At 33.9% G+C, this 25,241-nt stretch overlaps 2 protein-coding genes across 4 annotated transcripts in view; one reads left to right on the forward strand and one right to left on the reverse strand.

The window, feature by feature from the left end:
• LOC102809288 (protein phosphatase 1 regulatory subunit 16A-like) overlaps nucleotides 1-13,980 on the forward strand; it is an 88,129-nt gene extending 74,149 nt beyond the window's left edge. Inside the window, exons 6-11 of the mRNA XM_085500085.1 lie at nucleotides 749-879; nucleotides 1,931-2,056; nucleotides 3,834-3,909; nucleotides 7,426-7,543; nucleotides 8,596-8,686; nucleotides 10,467-13,980. Of these exons, the coding sequence (XP_085356211.1) occupies nucleotides 749-879; nucleotides 1,931-2,056; nucleotides 3,834-3,909; nucleotides 7,426-7,543; nucleotides 8,596-8,686; nucleotides 10,467-11,207 (1,283 nt within the window). The 3' untranslated portion in view covers nucleotides 11,208-13,980. The remainder of the gene's footprint in view (nucleotides 1-748; nucleotides 880-1,930; nucleotides 2,057-3,833; nucleotides 3,910-7,425; nucleotides 7,544-8,595; nucleotides 8,687-10,466) is intronic.
• Nucleotides 13,981-14,287: 307 nt separating this feature from the next.
• Nucleotides 14,288-25,130, reverse strand: LOC100378144 (putative tRNA N6-adenosine threonylcarbamoyltransferase). Of its 3 annotated transcripts, none has more exons than XM_085500086.1 (14): nucleotides 24,996-25,130; nucleotides 23,840-23,998; nucleotides 23,314-23,374; nucleotides 22,061-22,119; nucleotides 21,865-21,966; nucleotides 21,281-21,354; nucleotides 21,023-21,118; nucleotides 20,691-20,740; nucleotides 19,873-19,951; nucleotides 19,555-19,620; nucleotides 19,372-19,462; nucleotides 18,045-18,120; nucleotides 17,288-17,386; nucleotides 14,288-16,512 (listed from the first exon to the last, which is right to left on the reverse strand). In XM_085500086.1, exons 2-14 carry the CDS (start codon nucleotides 23,952-23,954, stop codon nucleotides 16,473-16,475), a joined length of 1,008 nt encoding a protein of 335 aa, XP_085356212.1. In that variant the 5' UTR covers nucleotides 23,955-23,998; nucleotides 24,996-25,130; the 3' UTR covers nucleotides 14,288-16,472. The 3 variants fall into 3 exon arrangements, with proteins under 3 accessions (XP_085356212.1, XP_085356214.1, XP_085356215.1); XM_085500088.1 differs by lacking the exon at nucleotides 24,996-25,130 and adding an exon at nucleotides 24,618-24,740; XM_085500089.1 differs by lacking the exon at nucleotides 24,996-25,130 and adding an exon at nucleotides 24,613-24,677.
• Between the last annotated feature and the right edge of the window lie 111 nt (nucleotides 25,131-25,241).

Below are 25,241 nucleotides of genomic sequence, written 5' to 3' on the forward strand. Positions count from 1 at the left end.
TGTCTACATGTATGTTTCAAAAGTTGTGTTTGATATACATGTACAATAAATGGTGTTTGTGTTAAACCAAAATATGGTGTGTTTGTGTATGTACTTAATGAGATATGTATATATAGTTGTATGTATAGTTATGTAGATTGATCCATTTCATCTTGTATAAGTTGTTGTTTTTAGTGTACCAGGTAATCGCTATGTTTATTTTTTAAATTTTTTCTTGTAGACACTTATTTCTACTTTTTGCTGAATAGAGGTGCATGTACATGCCACGTTTAAAAGATTGCTTGGATATTTGTTATGCACATTTATGTTCATGAGCCAGTGTTCATTGGCCATGGAATAAAAGAATGATATACGTTAGTCGATCAGCATAGTATTTTGTGAGTGGTTCATTCGTTAGCTTCTCTGAGTTCAACACCAATGAAGCTTATAGACTGTATCCCTCCAAAATGTAGTAGTAATGTTGTATTCCTTAGAATGTAGTAATGTTGCTTTTTCTTCTTAACCTCCATGCATATACATGTACATCTATATATATATATATATATATATATATATATATATACAGGCATTTCTGAAAGAAAGTTTACAGTTACATAGTTTTGAAAAAATTGTTGGTGTCAAATAATTGTTGTTACATATGTATGGGTAAACTATTTAGAATACCACATGTTTCATATAATACTTTTCGTAACCAGACTTTGTTTCTATGTAATTTTATGAAGTGTTTTTTTCTCCATCTCTATGCCAGGTATTACGCAAGAAGAAATTGATGATTTGAGAAGTTGTACAGCCAAGAGGATGTTGAGAGATCTGACTCAAGCAGTAGATAAGGGACAACTTGAAGTATTAGAATGCAGGGATTGCCATGGTGCTACTCCAGTAAGTACAACCATTTAACTTGATATGTGAATACTGGAGGCATGGGAATTAATGCACCCTTATACAAATGGTGTTACGAACTAAAAAAGGCCAGTTATAAATGGTCAGTGCCCTGCTTTCCAGGGCATCAACTCTATAGAGTCTAATGGGGGGGGGGGGGGGGGGGGTTTGTGAGTCACTAATGTCCTGAGTGACAGTGGCTAATTCTTATGTGGATGCCAAGATATGCAAGTGACCACAACATTAACCTTTGATCATGGGTGTGACACATAATGCAATGTACTCCAAGGGGAATCCATGCATTGATAAAATCATTAACATGTCAAGTAACAAATAGTTTGAATGAACACTTAACTGGAAAAATGTTCTTGATGTAGAAACTATTTTAAACATACATGTAGTACATGGAATTGATTGTACTACTCATTCAGTCTGCATTATGCCATGACTTTTCTAAACAAGACATATTTTATTTTAGTAAGCATATAAAGTATTAGGGAAGCAAGTTGTTAAACTTTCTTGCAAATTGGTTAATAGCTTGGGTTTTGACTAAACAGTCAGTTTTGCAACTACTGTTGTCTACTTGTGGTCACACCAACTCCAGACAGATGTATATCTCATTGCCGAAGTTATATAATGATTAAAAGAATCATTTATAAAACTATAACATACTTCAAATTAAACTATTCCAATTTGATAAATATAAATTAATTTCATGTTTCATGAATAGCTTACAGATACAATAATAATTATGTTTATTACACCATAATAAAAAGAAACAATGATAACTTCAAGTAATAGAGAAATACTACGAACAAAACTTAATAAGCTGCTGTGTTAGGCAGTGAAAGTTTTAGACATATATGTTTGTTATGACAAATAATAAATTGATTGAGTTTGAAGATATACAGCAAACCAGCATTGAAACTGCACAAATTGTTGTTGTCTCATGTGCTGTCAAGTCTACAATAAATCAACCAGTTAATCTGTGCGCCAGTTTGCCCTTTTGCTGTCACCAGTCAGACCTAATGTAACATTGTATGTTTTATAGTTGCATTTAGCTGCCGCAAATGGATACATTGAAGTTGCTGATTTCTTATTGGATCATAACGTACGCCTAGACGTCAAAGATAACGATGGTTGGCAACCAATACATGCGGCAGCTTGTTGGGCACAGGTAAGTTTTTTTCGGTTCATCAAAATGTCAAGAATTATTAAGAGAATGCATTTGAAATATCAAATTATATGCTACTCCAAATATTTCAAATTATATGCTACTCCAAATATTTCAAATTATATGCGACTCCAAATATTTCAAATTATATGCGACTCCAAATATTTCAAATTATATGCGACTCCAAATATTTCAAATTATATGCTACTCCAAATATTTCAAATTATATGCGACTCCAAATATTTCAAATTATATGCGACTCCAAATATTTCAAATTATATGCGACTCCAAATATTTCAAATTATATGCTACTCCAAATATTTCAAATTATATGCGACTCCAAATATTTCAAATTATATGCGACTCCAAATATTTCAAATTATATGCTACTCCAAATATTTCAAATTTGAACAAACAAGGCTTGGAAATAAATCTTGTCATGTGATGTCAGAGATAATATTATGGGATTATGTATAAATATTAGCATTCATTTTAATCTGATTTAACCTTTTCACCACCAGACTTCAAATTTTCTCGCCCAAATTATTCTGCTCTTTTTTCTTAAATTCTTCAATATTTCTGGAAATGAACCCTAATTTTGGAGCCAACAGACAATTTAAATCAATTTTCAGTTTTCACTCAAAAAATTTGGCTATTTTTGTCCCGGTTTCTCTGTAGAAATCTAAACTAAATTAAAATCGAACTATTTTTTGAATTTGTGATAAAATAGGGAACTGGTAGTGAAAAGGTTCTTCTTTGTATCATGTGTGGGGAAAGTGCTTTTAAAGTATTTTTAAATGAACTTACTAAAAATATTTTGTATATTATGAGGTTATTACAAGGGTACTGCAAAGTAAGCATCAAGACAGTACAGCGAGAGTATCGACCTATGTGCAATCCTTGTAATAACCTTATTATTATACATCTTTTCCTCCAAGGAATACATTATGGGAATGCCTAAACGTTTGGAACAGATTTAGCGAACATCTTTGTGTGGGGTCTGGTCAAACCTGGGGGGCAGCTATGTTTGTTTTTTAGCTCCGCTGTCGACTTTGTCGAGCGGAGCTTATCATATGAGTGATTGTCCGTCGTCGTCCGTGTCAATTTTTTACTTTTTCAACTTCTTCTTGAAAACTACAAGCCTGAATGCTTTGATACTTGGTGTATATGTACCTTGGGTAGACCTCTCTCAGATTTGTTCATTTCATGATCATATCTTCAATTCTCTAATTTTGGTGAATATTTTTGTCATTTTTGGTAAAAAGTTATATTTTCGACTTCTTGTTAAAAACCGCAAGTCCAATTGCTTTGATATTACATATATAGGTACTACATGTGGACCTCTCTCAGATTTGTTCATTTTGTAATGATATCGCCAATTCTCTAATTTTGGTGAATATTTTTGTCATTTTTGGTAAAAAATTATATTTTCGACTTCTTGTTAAAAACCACAATCATTTATGGTGAAAAATGATATTTTTGAATTCTTGTTGAAAACAGCAAGTCCCATTGCATTGATACTATGCATATTGTTCATTTTCTAATGATATCTTCTGTTCTTTAATTGAAATGTGCAATGCTAACATCGGAGCTATCTCAGCCGAGAGGCTGCTTGTTTATTATTAGAGGACGCTTACGCTCATAATCGCTCTGTATTTGGAATTTGCGTTTCCTAATATGGTAGGATGAAAATACCCAGTGCAATACCGCAAAATTAGGGCACGCTGTAACTTATGGCATTACAGTGACAGATGTATAATAATATTTGATATGTTTACAGCCTGAAATGGTGTACATATTAGCTATGCATGGTGCTGATTTGGATGCAAGGACCTATAATGATGAGATGCCATTTAGTAAGTTCCTACTGTATTGTTTTTTATATTGAGTATTTATACTGAATACTTATATTTGCTCAATTCAAAGTGCATCTCCAATGGAAGTGCATATAAACCAAAAATCATATTTGTTGTATACTGAATCGCCTCAATAGAGCAAATTTGGTATGATCAAATTTCAAATGATTGTAAACTGAGAACAGACTTCTCAATGTAAAGTGAACCAAGTGAGTATTGGTCATCAAATCCGGGGGTAGAATAACGCATTGGAGAGGAGCACTTGTAGCTAAGGTGTTTGTTGCTCAACTGCTAGGCCTGGAACTGAATCTAAATACCCGAAATGTTCCATATAATGTATCAATATCATTATGCAAATAACTTAATTAAGAATTTTCATTAAGTCTTCAATATAAAAATGTCATTCTCAATCAGACAATTTACATTGATGTATTGATATTACTATACTTGTATATTTGTTAATCAGATTAACTTTTCACTATTGAGGTATTAAAGCCAGAAAAAGTCCTGATAGCTTGTATCAGAACTGTCACTTGTTGCCATGGCAGGTGATCACTATAGTAACCATACTTGTGTACCTGGATGGGTGAGATGATATGTTGATTAATGCCATCTAGTGTTACATAAACACTATTTTTGTATTAATGCGAACAAAATCCACCCACGTACTCGCCCTTTGCTATACAATAAACTAAAATAGAAGTGATTTTGATGTCTGCTGGGATCAGTTCTCACTTCAAAACTCCACTCAGTAATTTTTTGACATAAAAAGCACATAAAAAGAAATTAGAAAGTGGAATTGATGAAAGTGTTATTATTGTGAGTATGACATGGGAGTAGTAGAGTAGAGTGACTGGAATAAGTACATATGTATTCAAAAGTTCACTAAGGATCTAGGAATTGGAAAAGAATATTGGAATAGATTGGATTGAAATGAAAAATTAATACAAGAAATAGTTTATTGAAATTGGAACAAGTTGGAACAAATGAAATAGAATAGAGTATATTGGAATAGAATATAGATTACATTTAAATTGGAATAAAATAGTTAGGAATGAATTAAAATAGATTATATTAGAATAGATTAGATTATAGTGGAATTGGATTAGAATAGATTTGAATGAATTAAAATGAATTATATAAGATTAGAATAGATTAGATTATATTGGAATAGAATAGATTGGAATGAATTAAATTAAATTATATTAGAATGGAAAAGAATAAGTTGGAAATAATTGGAATTAAAATAGAATGAAACAGACTTAGACTATGATCATAGCATGTAAAACTTATAGAATTGAGAAAAAATATGACTGAATAATAAAATGAAATTAAATACTTTGGACTAGAATAGAATGAAATTGATTGTAATGGAATGGAATAAAAACAATTTCAAATAAATCAATATTTGGTGTGAAATTAACTGTTCAATATATGTCTGATTGCATAATGAATATTAAGTGGATATAGGCCCAGAATTGGCGTAAGAATTGAAAAATGATGAATGTAATACCAAAGAAACTGCGTAGAGTAATCACGTTTTTGATAAACAAAATTGAGTCCATGTAAAGTAGGTGATCATTTCAGCCCAGCATTTCATGCACCTGAAGAAGTCTTAAAATATAACTGCGTTGTATTTGATGGGTAGCTATCACGTATAAACTACTAATTGGGTACCATGAATGGGGTACTGATTTAAACTCAGTGCTAAACTTAAGTATACGTTGTCAACACTTCACTTCTTTTTTATTATTACAAGTTTATTATGGGAGTCTTGTGAATTGTAAATTTCATGTAAAATAAATCACATTGATGCCCAAATGCTTTGCTGCATAGTCTTCATTGGAAGAATGTAAAGCCACACTAAATAAAGTTATTGTTGTTCGTGCATTGCTGCACGCAGACTACAAAACCAGTGAGGCCATACAGAACAAATTCCTGTATTTCATTGGGCCTGACATTTAGATTGTTTGTGTGCATATGTGATTCAGAGTTAAAGTACTTGCTTTGGTAATACAATTTGTACAATTCTGTTGTTGGAGTTAGGCAGCATATAGATGAAGAGTTCGGCTGTGCTTTTAGAAACTGTTCAATTCTGTTGTTGGAGCTAGGCAAGACATAGATAGAGTTAGGCAGTGCTTTAGACACTGTACAATTGTGTTCTTGCAGCTGGGCAGGACATACATGTAGATGAAGAGTTTAAGAGTTGTTATTGTCCACTCTTATACCCTCTGTTTACTGTACCGTGAAATGAAGGGTCATCAAAGGTTGATTCCTCAAATAGATTGTTTTTTACAGTTCAAATGATATGTCTGAGCACTTCTTGTCAAAATATGCAGTTGTATGTAATGTTGAAGTCTGACATTGTGGTAAATATAGAGATAATACAACACAGTATAAATGTTCTCATATTTGCAAATGTTGTCGTTTTCAATATGGGTTTCATGTGACGTATACAACTCAAAACTCACTGGCTTTTAATAATTCTCATTTTATTGTCAACACCTTTTTCAAATTAATGTGTTCTTTAACCACTTAAAAACAAATAGTTCAATCAGAATTCAGTCAGAGAATATTTTTATTTGATGAAATATAAATCCTGAATTTTTTTTTTTAAATGTTGTCTGTATACGATAGCCAGGTTGTGTTTTTGAGAAGAATCTTAAAGAGGATGTCTTGTGCTGGAGGCACTTAGTGACATGGCATTACAGGGCTATACAATGTATATAGTAATTATATATACAATGAAACCTACACAAAAATAGATGCATGTTCTAGTCGTAAATTAAACATACTACTTTATCGTATAATTTAATTGGTTCGTAATCTATTGGGAAAACTATAATGACATCAGAATTTCTCAACTCCCTCCAGTGATTTTATATATCTTGCTAAAATTAGAACATTTTTTTTAACAACAGATGTGGGCAGCTTTTTGGAATCTCTCAAGTGGTCGATCATTTATGTTAACAGCACAGCAAGTTTTTTTTCAAACTGAGTTCTTATAAATAATATTTAGATTTGTAAAATAAACTATCATTATTTTTATTTTATTTTATTATGTTTTCATTTTGTCTTCATTTGTATTTTGTCTTGCTACTTTGTTTGTATCTGAAACTTTATTGTGTCTTAAAGATCCAGATCCAGAACAGGATATGATTTCAATAAAGGCATTATTATTATTATTACAGGCACACCCAACTTTTGTTTTTAATAGAAAAGACAATTTGATGATACATTATTTATTTTTTAAGGCAAAAAAAGTTGTTTCTGTTCTTCACATGCATCAGTAAAATCATTGCATATGAACAATTCTTCTTTCTGCACTTTAATAACTTGATAAAAGTATGCCCTCTCTGGCAGAAGTGACAATATATCTCCTTAAAAAGTAATATACATGTATTGAGGTTGCTGATTAAAGAACTGCTTTTTCTAATTGAAAATCAGTAGACAGTTTATTTATTGGATATTACAGTTATCATTATTCACACAACACTGTTGTTTTGTTCCCTGTAGGTATCTGTGAAGATCCAGACACGAGACAAAAATTAACAGAACTGAAGAAGGAGCTTATAAACAACAGGAATAGTAAAGTAAATCTGGTCAGAAGAAACTCCAGTAAAAACACTAGAAGGTATAGATGGCAGAACATGAGTTTATACAGTGTATGTCAGGGAGGTTAAGGCCACCCTGTGTTGCATGAGTGTATACCTTAATAATGTTCATCTCTGCCTGTTGTAGTCGTATGATTTAGTGAGATCGCTATAACAACCAAAATGTCAGAAGATTATTAACAGTTTTTTGTTGCTAAGACACACAAAACTGCTGTGGAACGCCAGTCGAAAAGCCAGTGAAATCCTGAGCAACCTAATTTATATATTATCAGTGTTGCACATCTAGGGGTAATATTGTTACACTATTTTTGGAGATTCCCAACATATAGCTACAATGTACAGTTTTCATCTGTTGTTTTTACCGGTTGTGGTTGCCAGGCGATGAAAATGCCTGGATGTTGGCTCCCTTGTATAGTGTTTATCAAAAAGTAGAACTGACATAATCATAGGGTGCATGAAAACATGAACTGAGGACAACGTGTACAGCAGACAATAAAGCCATTTTCAACCATAAATGCATTACTTTTGTTGTGATTTTTGCTGATTTGTTGTGAATCTCAGTAAAAAAAGTATTGCATGAATTAAATTGTTTTAATGCCACAACCATTGTAATTACATTCATCGATATTTTAGTTGTTTACTTACTTGTTTGTCTAAATTGTATAAACATGTATGACATGATACTCAATGATATCATACCCTTTTGCATTCATGCTTGTTTTATCGTGCAGCGTCATCGATTTCTGAGAAAACATTTACGAGGCAATTTACGAGGCAGAGTTCATTGGGTGACCTCTATGAATATATTATTTAAATTTTTAGCATAGTAGTAAAAAATGTCTAACGTTTTACTCATGTCACATGAGGGCATTTCAAATACATATCTATATCATAGACATCCAAAACATTTCAGCTACCCTGATAAGAACGATACAATAACAGTGCACCATATGTTTTAGAGAAGTCAGTGAAAAAAGTATTCAGAAATGAAGAAATATAAAATGATTTTGTACAAATGTTCAAAGGTGGCACAATTCTGTTCAATATGTTGTCATTTTGTTGTTTTTTACAGTGCATCTGTGAGACGTACCAGTATGCGGGAAAAGAAAGAAATATCCAGGAGAGATGCGAAAGCTGAGGCTGAGCTGATGCTTATACCACGGGTGAGTTAACGATAGTTATAATTAACTGCATTCAGTGAGAAATTACGAGTAATATCCCATGAACAAATTATTAGATGTGTTAATCTCTTTGCTCCTCCTGTACTCCATTCACAATCAGTGTCATGGTACAACAAAGTGTCGTAAACAAATTAACCAGTTTTAAGTAACTAAAAGGGAATACTGCTTTTCCCAATTGTTGTTGACATACATGTAGTCCCAATGACGCTACAGCTTGAATCCGAATTCATGTTCTGCTGATCTACTTTCACTTGATTAACAAATGTGTTCAGTACTGCCAAATTAACCCAACCCTGCCTGTCTCAGCAAAATTAACCCCATCGAACTACCTGCCGGTCTTAGCCAAATTAACCCCATAGAGCTACCCGCCGGTCTTAGCCAAATTAACCCCATTGAGCTACCCGCCAGTCTCACCAAATTCAACCCAGTACTGCCAAATTAACCCAACCCTGCCTGTCTCAGCAAAATTAACCCCATCGAGCTACCCGCCAGTCTTACCAAATTCAACCCAGTACTGCCAAATTAACCCAACCCTGCCTGTCTCAGCAAAATTAACCTCATCGAGCTACCTGTCGGTCTTAGCCAAATTAACCCCATCGAGCTACCCGCCAGTCTCACCAAATTCAACCCAGTACTGTCAAATTAACCCAACCCTGCCTGTCTCAGCAAAATTAACCTCATCGAGCTACCCGCCAGTCTCACCAAATTCAACCAAGTACTGCCAAATTAACCCAACCCTGCCTGTCTCAGCAAAATTAGCCCCATCGAGCTACCTGCCGGTCTTGGCGAAATTAACCCCATTAAGCTACCCGCCAGTCTCACCAAATTCAACCCAGTACTGTCAAATTAACCCAACCCTGCCTGTCTCAGCAAAATTAACCTCATCGAGCTACCCGCCAGTCTCACCAAATTCAACCAAGTACTGCCAAATTAACCCAACCCTGCCTGTCTCAGCAAAATTAACCCCATCGAGCTACCCGCCAGTCTTACCAAATTCAACCCAGTACTGCCAAATTAACCCAACCCTGCCTGTCTCAGCAAAATTAACCTCATCGAGCTACCTGTCGGTCTTAGCCAAATTAACCCCATCGAGCTACCCGCCAGTCTCACCAAATTCAACCCAGTACTGTCAAATTAACCCAACCCTGCCTGTCTCAGCAAAATTAACCTCATCGAGCTACCCGCCAGTCTCACCAAATTCAACCAAGTACTGCCAAATTAACCCAACCCTGCCTGTCTCAGCAAAATTAGCCCCATCGAGCTACCTGCCGGTCTTGGCGAAATTAACCCCATTAAGCTACCCGCCAGTCTCACCAAATTCAACTCAGTACTGCCAAATTAACCCAACCCTGCCTGTCTCAGCAAAATTAACCCCATCGAGCTACCTGCTGGTCTTGGCCAAATTAACCCCATCGAGCTACCCGCCAGTCTCACCAAATTCAACCCAGCACTGCCAAATTAATCGAACCCTGCCTGTCTCAGTAACATTAACCCCATCGAGCTACCTGCCGGTCTTAGCCAAATTAACCCCATCAAGCTACCCGCCAGTCTCACCAAATTCAACCCAATAGACCCACCTGCCTGTCTCAGCAAAATTAACCTAATGGAACAACAGGTTTAAACTTATCAAATTTGTAAGAGACCATTGTAAATTGCTGGAATTTCTTATTAAGGCTTTCATATTAACGTGTGTATCTTTATTGGTAACTTGATGAGTGTAAATAATTTCAACATACTATGATGATTTCTGTCTTTAATACAGGACACGCCTTCTCCTGACAACCCACCCACATCTGTCAAAGAAGTACGGGTTGATATGATTGAGGATGTAACGCCAAAGCGGCCAAGAAGGACAGATCACACAGCGGAAGGGACTACGACTAAAAATGTGACTATATCGTTAGAACCTGCGGCAAAATCAGAAAAGAAATCCAATAAAAAAGGATCCATTCTGAAAAAACAAAAGCAGGTATCAATATCGCCATCAAACAAGAACAAAAAAAGCAAAGGCAAAAAGGAGAAAAAGGAGAAATCTGACACAAGTTTAACAAAGGCTGATAAGTATTACCAAGATAAGTTCAAACATGAGGGGGGAACATTGTCTGAATTGAAAAGACAACGACTGAAAAAGTTTCAAGAACATCACAGTGTGGATTCTGGTCTTGATGAGTCCTATCAACCATTACCCAGCAACTCACACAAGGATTCCGTAGATCTGCGTCATCAAGATAGTAGTCCACAACCAAAACCGTCGGCAAAGAAACCCGTCAGCCCAGTAGCGAAAAAGAAATCAGGTTCACATAACTCAGACAAAACGAAATCAGACAATTCTAAAAAAAATGATCAAGATGCAAATGGGATGGGAAATGTGACGACGTCGTCCAAATCATCGTCTGGGAATACAGTCTCAACGGAAGCAAAAGATCCCCCAATACACAGGTTTAAAGGTGAAGTGGAAGAACCCGAAGATGCTGAAAGGCCTGTATGCTGTGTGGTCATGTGACCTGATCACATGATATACACAGGTTCAAAGGTGAAAAAGAAAAAACTACATGCTGAAAGGCCAACATGTTTGTGTCATGTCACCACAAGCATATTCAATATTTTTTTTTCTTCTTTTCAACAGTTATTCTGTAAGTCATTGTTTTATATTTGTACAAGAGAATACTGTTAATAGTTTACACAGATTCATTTTTACAGACATTCTAAAAAGTGATATGATAGCGGCTTGCTGGATTTTGTATGTGTCCCACAGTTTTCACCTAATGTGCTAGACGTTATAAAAGCACTCAGGATAACTCCTCTCTAATTTTGTCAATGTAAAGGAATTATTCATATTTTCATAACAGGAATTTAAAGAGACATTAGTTGTATTTTTGGCCCAATCTTTTTTTGGAGGGTTTTTAAATTTTGAGGCAAAATGATCCATACAGGCTCAAATTTGTAAACATAGGGTATTACTGGTTAAGATAACCTATTATTTCATTATACTAGTCTGGAAACATTGCCTACATTTTGCTTATAAGTGTCTATGGATGACAGTGATGTTGATTGGTTGATAAATATAGCACACTGCTAATCTGAATATGCTAATTTTTCAAACAATGGATGACAGTGATGTTGATTGGTTGATAAATATAGCACACTGCTAATCTGAATATGCTAATTTTGCAAACAATGGATGACAGTGATGTTGATTGGTTGATAAATATAGCACACTGCTAATCTGAATATAATAATTTTGCAAACAATGGATGACAGTGATGTTGATTGGTTGAAAAATATAGCACACTGCTAATCTGAATATAATAATTTTGCAAACAATGGATGACAGTGATGTTGATTGGTTGATAAATATAGCACACTGCTAATCTGAATATAATAATTTTGCAAACAATGGATGACAGTGATGTTGATTGGTTGATAAATATAGCACACTGCTAATCTGAATATGCTAATTTTTCAAACAATGGATGACAGTGATGTTGATTGGTTGATAAATATAGCACACTGCTAATCTGAATATAATAATTTTGCAAACAATGGATGACAGTGATGTTGATTGGTTGATAAATATAGCACACTGCTAATCAGAATATGATAATTTTACAAACAATGAAATATATCAGTTTACAGTTATATCATGATGTATACATATGCAAATAGCTGGAAACTGTTGACCTCTTTGTATATTTATTTGGTACCACAAATTTTAGCTCTGTATTACTTGTATCAAAAACATGGAAAAAGCAGTATATGGCCCTTTAAGTACGGTAACCCAAATAATGATATTTCACCACCTTGTATTGTAGATTTATTTTGCGGGTCATGGTTACTGTAAATTATTACATCACAAGTTAGAATGTACCATATTGGAAGGTTGTAAAATTTATTTGAATATAAAGTGTACCCACGAGAAGATGCATTGAAAAATAAAGTCTGATGTTGAATGGTAGCTATTATAACTGCCAAATATGCAGAGTACGTTGGAAATTATGTATTTTTTTAGATTAACTGTCAAACTTCTATACAGAATTTGTATTCTATTTGGAAAACATAAATATTCAGTGAGTTATTTCTTTTATTTTCAAATATTTTAGACCATTGATCTCGTTCTTTATTCTTGGGTCATGCCTGTGCAGTTTTTTTTTTTTTTCAAACTTTTTACAAACACTCATCGTGAGTTACTGTCATTTGTTTCAAAATGGCAGACTGGAAGCCATATTTGTCTCATTTTTAAGTGTCCCTACCAATTTCTCCCATACTTTTGTGACCAATTTTGGATATATTCTCTTCAAATTATTTAAAAATTTAACCAATAGGCAGCCATTTTGACATTATTCCTTCTCACTTCAATGTATCCAATTATAGATGGAGAGGAGAGGCAAAGAACATTATTCCCATTTCTTCTGGTTTTTTTTACAAAATTTGATTTACATTTTCTTCTATGGTTCAAGCCAAATTCTAAATGACTTGCCATTTTCACCATACTTTCAATCAATTGGGTAATGGGACACCACTTCTTTGTTTTCTACGATGTATACGTTTCTAAATTCACAATTGAACTGAACTCTGAAACTAGTGCTATACACAAGTTGTTGCCATGCATAACTGCTAATTATTATGGGCAAGGTTGCAATAGTTTCACTATGTTCCTAGTGTAATTTTCTCTGTAAGTTTAATCTGATCAAACATTTCAAGACAGAATAAAAGTTTTTTTTGGTTGCTGCAAATTTTGTATCAACTAGTTAATAATCCCTGGATGCAAAAGATTGACAAAAAAAATGTAGATTACAAATTGAGAATTTACTTAGAAAATAGTTTTACATATCTGTAAATTACAAGACAAAATGAAAAGATATCCTTTTTATCAGACCTCAAAGGTGGATACAACAAAAATAGGCAGTCTTTTACTCTGCAAATATTTGCAGTATAAAATAGTATTTTTTTTTTTACAAGAGAATGATTTACTACTTTAAGAATTTACATTCATCTATGTGTACTTATTTCTTCTAAATGAAAAAAATCAATTGTAATCAACATGACACAAGTATGACCTTTCACCTCTGTTTCCATATCAACTATAGTAGGTAGCCATTTTGAATTTGTATTTTCATACCCAGTGAATGATGGATGTAAATTGTAAAGGCGAACAGTATTGTAAATAGTACTCTTGCATGAACAGTCACTTATAAATACTGTAACCACGGCAACAGATGTTCTGTATATATTTGCTTTTCCTCAACTCTGAAATAAATGACATTTTTTGCTGGAAACTGTTGTGTATGTTCAGTGTGTGAATAAAAGTCTATGTGGCATTCACCTGCCTCGATATTGTGGGAGGTTGGGTTGGTAACAGGAAAACAACTCAATTATCTGAGCGTGTGTGATTATGGGAAAATGGTACACCATATTAGAGTTAGCAACGCAGTCAATTTTTTCTCTCTCAAGAGACCTCCAAATTAGCCAAATAGAGAATGGCACCCAAGTTACTCTCCCCCCATACATCAATAAAATGAATATAAACAAGTTTCAGGCAGTACTTAAATGAATTTTATATGAAAAATGCTACATACGAAAATATTTGTTTACAACTTTATTTTTTTGTTATCGGTTAGCTCAATCAATAGAAAAGTGTACATTAAATGCTGGCAAATCAAATCAAATTCTATGTATGTCTCTAACGCATGTTTTTTGGGACTCCATAGCCCTCAAAACCTAATACATGTAATAATCCATAATGTTTTTCCACATACTGGTGTGTTGGCTGTTTAGCTTTTCTGGATGGACCAGATTGAAAAAAAAAATGAACTACAGGAACAAACCCTCAATCTTATTTGTACACAATACAGTCTACAATAAACCACCAAATTTAATTTTTTTTTCTGCTCTGATACAGAAATCTCAGTGGTTTATATGGGTTTTGAATTTCCTGATTTTTAACCTCATGTTTTTAAATTAGTCTCATTGCAAGTTACAAGTTATGAACTGAAAAAGGTTATTTTCAAAGAGACTACCATACAAGAGATTTTCTGGAACGTAGCAATAAAAAGAATTGGCTCTCATTTTTATGTTCTACAATATCAGCCTTAGCGTTAAACTGCTAAAGTTATTTTTTCCTCATTGTCACTTGAATATGATGTATTTTCCACCTGCCCTTTTAGTAATACCATATGTGCTCAAGTAAATAACATGAATATTTTAAAGGGGCACCTTCCAGTTAAGATTAATTTCACAACAAATTTACTTTCTGGATTAAAATAACAATGGATAACAAAAGATAGATTAACATTGTAAACAACATAAACAATAGTGTCCCATGATTCTTTGGTGCAATCCATGGAATTGAGCGGTTCCCCTTTAACAATCCAGTGCACAATACATGTCATTTTTAATTTATGTGCACTTCTAATAGAGTAAATATGGTAGTTTTATTTCTGAAGGCATGTCATCCAGCAGTGCATTGGTAGATGTCATACCTAGGCATATAATGAAATGCAGTGTGATTTGTAGATAAAGGGTCTGTGTGAAAAGCATTTCAAGATTGCATTTGCCGGTTATTCTTTATACATGCATGTTACTGACAGCCATAAGCAAGGTACACCAAAGTGTCTTATACTTTAAAATTTTTTTTCTCAAACATTTGTAACCATTGCCAATCCCTCCAGGGAATGTGTAAGTGGTAAAATTATTATTATTATACAATGACATTAAAAAAAAATGGAATGTGTGAGATTGTTAAGTTACCACTGGGAGAGACTGATGACGGTAGACAATATAGTTTATTTCACTTGAGCATATATATGTATTTGGTAGGTTTACCTAGTTTTTGGTATAATTTTCATGCAGTTTGGTATATACCGGTACTTTTGTTTAGTCATCAGCTAAGTAGTATATGAAAATTGTTGTTTGCAACTCTTCCAAGGGGGATTTGGATTTTAACACGATCTAAATCCTACTTTAAGCCATTAAACTTTCTTTTGTGTTTAGTATTGAGCTCCTTTGTTGAGTACAACAGAAAATATTTCCTCTGATTTCCAGAGAAATAACAGCCAACATGTCTTTATAAGGAAAACCTGAAAACTCAAAGGATAATTTGATTTGTCAGTACTCAATCCATTTTTAACACCTTGGCTACTCGATTGATATTTGCAATTCATTTTATTGATTTAGTTATTAAGCTGACTGATAACAGACTTGCAAAAGTGAACAGATTGTCCAAAATGGCACATTTCATCACGGTTACTAAAAAAGATCATACAGGATTAGAAAAATAAAAAAAGTCACAAGCAGAAATTTTCATAAGAGAAAGGAAACCAGACGTGACTGAATTTGTTCAGTGTTACTTAATCTGCAGGTAAGCTATTATAACACTGAAATGCACATACAGCATGGAATAAGTTGAATTAAAATGCTGATTAGTTAATATGCACAAATCACAAACTATTATGAATTAAAATACATAAGCAAATATGCATTTCAATTATTTTAGAAAAATTACAGGTTAGACCCAGAAAATGTTAGTTTTGTTTTTTCAAATTTTTATTTTGAAATTGTCAAAAAACATGTGTTTTAATTTCAATCTGCCATGAATATGGAGTTTTTCTTTTCTCTATGTTTTGATAAAATAGTCTAAAAAAATTGTAATTACAAGAAATATGAGATGTTTGCGAGGGCGCCATGCATGCAGGAGTCAATTCTGACACTATTTGCAACAGCTGACATCCACTAATAATAAGGTACACCACGATATGGTTGTAATAGTAATTCATTCCCTCCAAGTCACTTCTACTTCATCAGTCCTATATCTGATAATAAAAATATATAAAAAATCCCATTTACTGGCAAATTATGAACATTATGGTACCAAGACTGGTTTTTTTAATACAAGCATTTATTCTTAGAAATATCTTGAAATTGTGACAAATCAAATCAAGTCAAATCTTAAATATGATAATAAAATTATCTATATTATGCAAATCTATGGTTCACACATGGTTCATTAGTTGATTGGCTTTACTGTATGTACCAGTGTATGTAAAAATTTTACATTTTAAAACCCAAAGTCAACTTTTGTCCCATTTCATGAAATAAATACACATATTTATTTCAAAAATTGATTAAAGGGCGGTAGTCACGCCACACATGCACAAGATATATGGGTCTCATGTAAACAAACATGGCGACTTGGACTGTTGATCAACGAGTACAAACTAGACGTTACCAAGCTTTAATTAGGTATTTTTTAGATGATTGGAAGGTGTCGAAGGAGTCACTGATGGTAATTAGTGCAAGTCAGACCAAGTCAAACCTCATACTTGTGATTTCCTTTGTGGGAAAATCAATGTTTATCAAGACAAATGTCGCACATGCGCAGTACAAACACCACCCTTTAAGACATGTAGGTAAATAGATATAGTGTCTATTTAGTCCAAAAATACTTAAAATTTTTTTGATTCTGTGAAAATAAAATCAACATCAATGAACACATCAATGAACACAAAATCAATGAACATCAATGAACACATCAATAAACACAAAATCAATGAACACATCAAATCCAGGCAGTTAGAATGTACGTACCTTTGAGTACACCAAGTTTCTTTCAATGGTGTTGTCTGTCCACTACAAAACATTTCCCATCCAGCTTGTGCTATCATAGCCCCATTATCTATACAAAACCTGTATAATATGAGTCATAGTCAATATATTTGAGAGAATGACATTATATGCACCCTCTATTCCTTGCAATGTGACATGGCATACCGAACAAATATGTATATGCAAAAAAAATTTTCTTTCTTTTCTTATTAAATCAATCACGCAAGAAAATAATGTAGCTTCTTAAAACCTAGCCTGACAAGTTGGCGTAGGTGGTGCCCTGGACCGGTGGGGTTCGCAGCAGTCCAGGGCGCCACCTACACCAACTTGTCAGGCTACTTAAAACCAAGTTTTAATGAAATCATCTGACAAGGGCAAATCGTATGACATGTGTTCAAATATCAAACAATGTATTTTACATGCGTTGTATATTTCACTAAGGGTTCCATATCGAACATGACGCTGAGCGACGACCCTGCCCTTTAAAATATTAAGTTTTAGGACAGAATATGGCCACTGGTCAGCCATATTGATATTCAAGTGGATAATCATGCCATTAAAGGTTGGTGATCATCAATGATTGTGTGTTTGATATGGCTCCCATGCTATGCATAGCAACATACCACATGTTTTAATTGTTTATTTACACAAAATGTGAGTGCATGTGGTTGCTACAAAACATTGAGATTCCACGTTCCTAAACTGAGGCTAAGTCAGATCATGTTAATTCAGTCTTTACCTTTCATCAGTGGCATACAGTTTAGCTCCTCTCTCTGATGCCATTACACTCATCATCTCCTGAAGTCGCAGATTACCTAAAAAAACAAAATGCTTTTAAAACAATACAAGTGAGCTAACTCTGCAATGATTCCAGAGAGGGCCATTTGGATAAAAGTTGGGTACTCATCTTTGAAAATAAGGTTTTATTTTACCATATAACACATTCTAGTGAAAGGAAATTAAACTCCTTTTCAAAAACAAGAATGAGACACGTCATTCACACGCCAATTCTCATGAAATCACACACAAATATTTGTCTTAACTGGCAACGTTTAACACTTGTTTTGTAGACAGAAATTGTGATTTTTCATCACCTATATGCAGTACATGTCAAATCATTTTATAATTAATGTATTGCAACAATATTACTATTTCAAAACCAATGAAAGACAGATTTGTTAGAAATTATATGAAAGCAGAATCAGATTTGAAGTTTAAATATTCTGTAAAAAAAAATTTGAAATGTATGGCCAATGAGGGCGCAGTTTTCAGAAAACTCCAAGCATACTATTATAGTTTCACACAACACAAACTCATTCCATTGATAATATTGGTAAAAGTAAGGGTATCATTTTCATGCAAAGACAATGAGTGACTATTCAGTGTGGAGCTACTAGACCGTAATATCAAAACTTAATGGTTTGTTATCATATCATATCCATCCAAAGTTGTTTATTCTGATCATCAAGTCTGGAATTCGAATGCAAGCTTGACTCTCACAAATTGAGTATTACATGTAAGTAAGTCATTCACATGAAAGCCCCTGTCTTGAATAGTCAACAAAAGTGAATGATGTGTATGGAAGTTACTTTAATATTAGATCCAAATCTGCCATTTATAATTGCATGTGACAATGACATTTGGTATCAGTCAGCAATTTGAAATCCATGATGTACTAGTATTTTATACAGGAAAAGTTTGAATGAAATTAGCCCTGGTACACTGACATCATTTGATGAAACAACATTTTCATGTATGTACCGAAAATCTGTCGCGACATTACCAATATTGAGTCTGAAATGGCAGAAGTGCTTGATTTTAAAATGGTCACCATTTACTCATCTTGAAATTGATCGTGAAATAAATGCATGTGTCAACTTTTCACCAATGAATGGGCAAGGAAGTAAACAAGCAGGCAGATAGGTTGGTGATCAGATTAAAACATATAACTGATTTGCATTTCTTGGGGTATACAAAGTACAATTTTATTTTTACAAATACATTTTTGTAGTTTAATGCAGAAATTATGAAGCTAAAAATAACAAAACAGGAAATGTTTTACTTACAACCAACACCGCCAACAATGAGTACTTCCTGTGAACCACAGTGAGCCATTGCACGCTCTGTTATCTCAACCAGCATGGCAAATAATGTCTCCTATAAAAACAAAAGTATTTCAATCTTAAACTGTAGGGTTCCAATTCCAAGATCTGTGATTCCAGGGTATCCAGAGATTAAATGAAACTTACTTGAAGAGAAAAACAAAGATCTTCAGGTGTGCATTCTCCTGATTTGATTTTCTTATGTGCTATATCCTAGAAGAGAATTCAGTCAAAAATAGAATATGAATACAATTTTACTAACTACAAAATGTCTTTAGAAATCAAAACAGTATACAATATTAATCTCTGTTTAATTTGTAGAAGTTCTGCAGATCCAATTATCCTTTAGGCCTAAATTCTATTATGAAGTACTATAGATTCTCATTGTTGTGTTCTCAGCACTGTAAATAAATAATATAACTTACTGATTGTAAATAAATAAATACAAATAACAACTGTGCTTACTTCTATATATGACAATATTCCAGAGAATGATACATCCATTCCTTTCACTGTGTATGGAAGTTCAATGTACTTATTCCCACTATAATCAAAGTACTCATTATTAATTTATATGCGTTCAATTATACATTATGAAGGCATAACAGGGTTTTCTGTAGCAATGAGAGAAGCCCATATATGACTTTTAATACTTTTTTAACTGTGATCACAAGAATGAATGGAATGGTAATATTATAGTACGAGACACTGTTTTACAAACAAAATAACCACATTAGAGAATGTGTTGCCACCGGAAGTACTAGTAATTGCTGCATTGTGAGCAATATACCTACATCATCAGTAAAAGTGTCTCGTACTGCCGTTCTATTCTTTGTTGCAGTCACAGTAAAACTAATGAAAATTAAATTTTAGACTTAGAAAGAGCAATGCATGAGACAACCTAATGACCAAGGTGAGGATTTCGGAGGCAGATGTGCACCTCTCCAGGGAACTGTTGCAGTATAGCCAGACAAACATTTATCTAAGCACATACATGTCACCCCTTTGTAAAAGAAAATGGTATGCTACCTACGTCTGACAGTGCACTACTTTTGGTTGTCGGCATAATAAATACATGTAGTGTAATTTTGCCAATCATGTATTTTTAGGAAATTTTAAAGATCAATTTGAAAAAAAAAGTTGTTTTTCCATATTTTTTGTAGGTAATGCGGAATTATGTTCATTTGATCCAAAATTACCTCTGTAATGATCAATATAGTACATTCTGAGAATAAAAAGTGATTACCTTCATAAAATTGTAAAAAAAAGTTCTCGCCACTCACTTTTTTGCTTTTTGTTCAATATTATAGCCAGGACTGGGATCATTTGAAAGCTGAAAAACAAGATAAAATAATTTATTAGGCATGGCCGATTTTGAAATTTTGTAAAATAAATAGATCCAACTTTCACACACAGCTTATAATTTTTTATTTTTAACTTTGTTTTAAAATAATGCTATGTTTAGTCATTGTGATCACAATACACATAGATGCAGTATATGTCACATGTCACATGTCATATGTCACATGTCACATGCCATAAAAACAATAACCCTCCCTCAATTCAGAGTAGGAAAAAGGTTACATCAATTAAAACAGACTGAAGAATATCTTACTTTTAAAATTCTGGCAAATCTGTCTAAACAGTTTCCAACTGCGATGTCAATAGTTTCACCAAATATTCTATATCGTTTTTGCGAATATGCAATCACCTGAGAAAAAAAAATAACATCAGAAAAAAGATAAGTCCAGCTTGACTCGAAAGATTCCAATAGTAAATGAACTGTCTGAAGTAAAAACATCTCTAGACTGTATAAAACTTGTCTTATGATTGGCTGGTGAAATGACCAATGAGAGACAAGATAACATCATACCTGTGTATTTCCTCCACTAACATAAAGTACTGTTGGATCTTTACAACTAGTTATTAACCTTCCCATTTCAATATCTATTACAAGTTAAGATTGTACAGTTTTTATTGCATTAGACACAATTATATCAATGATAGACACAGATAACACACTTTTGTAATTTACAGAAATGTAGTCTAGTTATTATCTTTGGCTACTTGAAAGTAAAAAAAACTTTGGGTAACAACTAGCTTTTGAACTTAATTTTACGTATCTTGATGAATTTCCATTTCAATATAGCTGCCGAATTTGATATAATTTGTTATACCTGTTTTAAAAGAGAAAGTTTTTACCAGCACCATCTTTCTTAATTGAAACTACAAAGTTAAACAAATAGTACCCCCGGTACTATGTCCAGCATATAACAAATGTTAAAGTTAAAATGTAAAGCATTAGTGGTATTTATAAGTCCATTTTTGCGACTCTGTAAAAACAGTGACTTTTGAGAAATTTTTAGCGCCAAACACATTTTTATTTATACAGTAGTATATGTGATAGTGAATTACGGTTGTAAGACAATCAATTGCAGTAATCTTTCACAAGGATACGTCCGATGCAGTGATTGACACCAATAATTGGTTTATTCCACAGCTGTGCTACAGTCCTCGCTACAATGGCGACTGACACTAACGGTGCACCCATACCAGGCCCTAAAAATAATAATAAAAATTATTATTATGAGAATAAATATTGTAGATGATTTGCATACATTACTTTTAATACAGAGATAACATTGGCACTTACCTTTTGTAAAACTGACAGCATCAAGTTGATCAGGCGTAATCTCTGCTTCATCAAGTGCCCTGTATAATAAACAGAAACATGAATCTACAGATACTATACCCACCAGTTCAAGATGGGCTGCCATATTAAATAAGATCAAAAAAAATTATCTGCATATCTATAACTAATCCCCATTCATTGCACTACCCTGCCAGAGCATTTCAAATGCATCAAAGTTATGGCACATTCATTTTCAACTTCAACATGACATGCAATTAGAAACGAAACCTAAAAGCAGTCAGACATTTTTCAAACTGAACTCGGCATGATCTATAATTACGTATGTAAAGTTTGTTTTGTTCTGGTTTCAAGAATGTATTTGCGGAGTTTGAACATGATGGGGGTCAGGACATGACAGAGATTTGGCGCTTAGCTAGTTTGAATCTGTTCTGTTCGCACACAGTCAAGATCTTGTTCTGGAATGGCAGTAACAGTTGATTTTGATGAATTTTAAACTCTAGGATGGTCACAATGTGGCCAGCATAAATAAGATCATCATAACACAAATACATATACAAATATATCTCAAAATCTTATTTTCTAATAAAGCCAAGTGATCACTCCACTCGCCTATCCCTCACCCAAGTCAAGTCCCAGAAAAGTTGATTATTATTCTCACAATCCATACAATTTTGACAAGATTTTAATAGCATACATAGTAGATCCCTTGAAAACTCATAATGCTATGTTTAGGAGAGCCATTTTAGCTCCAGTTTCATTTTTAAAAGGCAAGGCCTGCAATATATATGATGTACATTGTATATGTGAAATTTCAATATGATCGATCATACATGATACATGTGTGCCCAAGTCAAAAACCAGGAGAAACTAACAACAGACTTTAAACCATTTCATTTTTACTGCTAAAAATGTTTTGATTGCCAATTTAACGTTACATATGATGGCAAAATTTGAAACTCTTTTCTTATATGATTTAGGTGATTTGCAATTATTGGCATTAGTGTAGAAAATAGGGTTGTAGTTTGAACTGCCATTTTGAATATGTGACGAGTAAATAATTATAACAAACACTGAAACCTGTTCTAAAAACTTAACCGAACTTTTTGTACGAAACACCACCACCAATCCTAAGTATTATTTTCCCCAGCAACGTTTAATCCTATCATTTCTTGTGTAATTAAAATAAGCACTCCTGCACAAAATAATCAATCATGATTTATCAAACATTTATTCTGAGAATTCAAATTTCTTACTTTTGTAGAACTTGTAGAATGTGAGCTTGATGATGTTTAGCGGTGTCTCTCGGTAAAAATCCTGCAAGTTACATGTCATGTGGGGAAAAAATAAATTACAATTACTGTCATACAACCACTGCTTCTAAATTATCATGTAGTAATACGATTAAAAACATTACATTTCATTTCACAGATACAGATAAAATATTTTCATGTGTTGTGGAATAATTATTGTTGTGACAATTATCCATAAGTCTCTGGGTCGGGTCGTCAATCACGGCCAATTTCATGATACAACCATAAAATAGATTCTATTAAATTACTGCAAGAAATGTAACCTAATGTGTACTACACACATCATTTTGGTGCAAATTAACAATGATTCCTCAAACGACCCAAAGCCACATCTATTGGTGTACCATCTACCACCACTCAAACCAAAACACCAACCCACCATAGCAGTGCAATAGTCAGCACTTACATCCCAGAACTGTTCGTATTGGTAAAACACACAGTACACGTAATAAAAGCACAACACCATTACCTTGTCCAGGGGGAGTGATGTACGTCACTCTGGGATTAGATAATACAACACCATCTTTTATAATACCAACACCTAATTTGTTAGCGCTTCCTTCAAACCCAATTATGGTTGGCATGGCAACAGATGTACTATGGCTTCATAGAAAAATAAATGATGTACCTGGAACAAACAAGATGATTGTGAATGCGTGCTGTGATTTATTTGTGACCGAGGGGAAACAGTTAATTTTCTGGTCTGGAAGGGGGCGGATTAAAATCCTTCTGCTACCGTACACATTAATTTGATAATATATTATTAACAGTGTACAGTCAAATCAATTTATCCTGGCCACCTAAGGTGATGCGAGAAATTTTCCTTTTCACGGAGGTTCATTATATTTTTTTTCTGAAAACAAATATGACAATAATAGTCATTTGTCTCAGTACCTTCCATGCTTCTCGTAACCGTGTGTTACACAGTCAGCTGGCATCAGATAGTCATATACACCCAGCTACACCCAGCGACACCCATGCCAGCTGACTGTGGTGTGCGCACCACTTGGGCACAGGCGCTCGGAACGTTTGTTGGCTAATAAAAAATGACCTAAAATGGGATCGGCATGTTTAGTCAGTCGCCGGTAAATTCCCCCACTACTTATATAATAACACAAGGTAGGAAAGCGTTGACACCATGACATCGAAACTTCCCGAAAATAACACGATTTTCCAAATTATATTTCGATTTGCTTCACACAACTGAAGCATGATATCGGTAGAAACTATCGATCGACTTACATTACCTTTATTCTAACTAAAATGGGTTAAGTCCTGTGAAAATCGAAACACCAGAGCAATATGAATAAACCCATCTACGCGGATATTTTGAAGCAGAGGCCCAAGCATGCGCAGTTCCAAACATGCGCAGTCCCAAACATATACGCATGCTCGGGACTCTGCTTCAAGATATCCGCGTAGATGGGTTTATTCATATTGCGCCTGTGCACTTGGGGGCAGAAAATCAATAAACACTAATTTTTAAAAAAAATCATCCGCTATATATATTTTTTTTTAAATTAGTATTTATTGATTTTCTGCCCCCAAGTGACTGTGGGTGTGTGTCTACAAATGTGCCTTCATGCTTCACTCGCCCTCTATCTTTAAAAATCCCGCAAACATACCTATAAACGAACAATACTCGTTAGTCGTATTCACACCACATACTAATCACTTATTGTACTACACCGAGTAACTGTGATCAATAAACCAATGTCAAGTATGATGGATCTGATCGAACAAGACGAGCCGCGACAAACTTTAAAAAGAAAAGGTCAGAGATTATAGGTAACATCCTCGATCAACACTGGGCGTTATGCGCAAGATTGACGCGTGTTTGTATTCCAAGTACTTCAATAAAATTAATAAAA

The sequence above is a fragment of the Saccoglossus kowalevskii genome, chromosome 6 (genome assembly GCF_978046115.1).
Source record: "Saccoglossus kowalevskii chromosome 6, keSacKowa6.1, whole genome shotgun sequence".
Lineage (NCBI taxonomy): Eukaryota > Metazoa > Hemichordata > Enteropneusta > Harrimaniidae > Saccoglossus > Saccoglossus kowalevskii.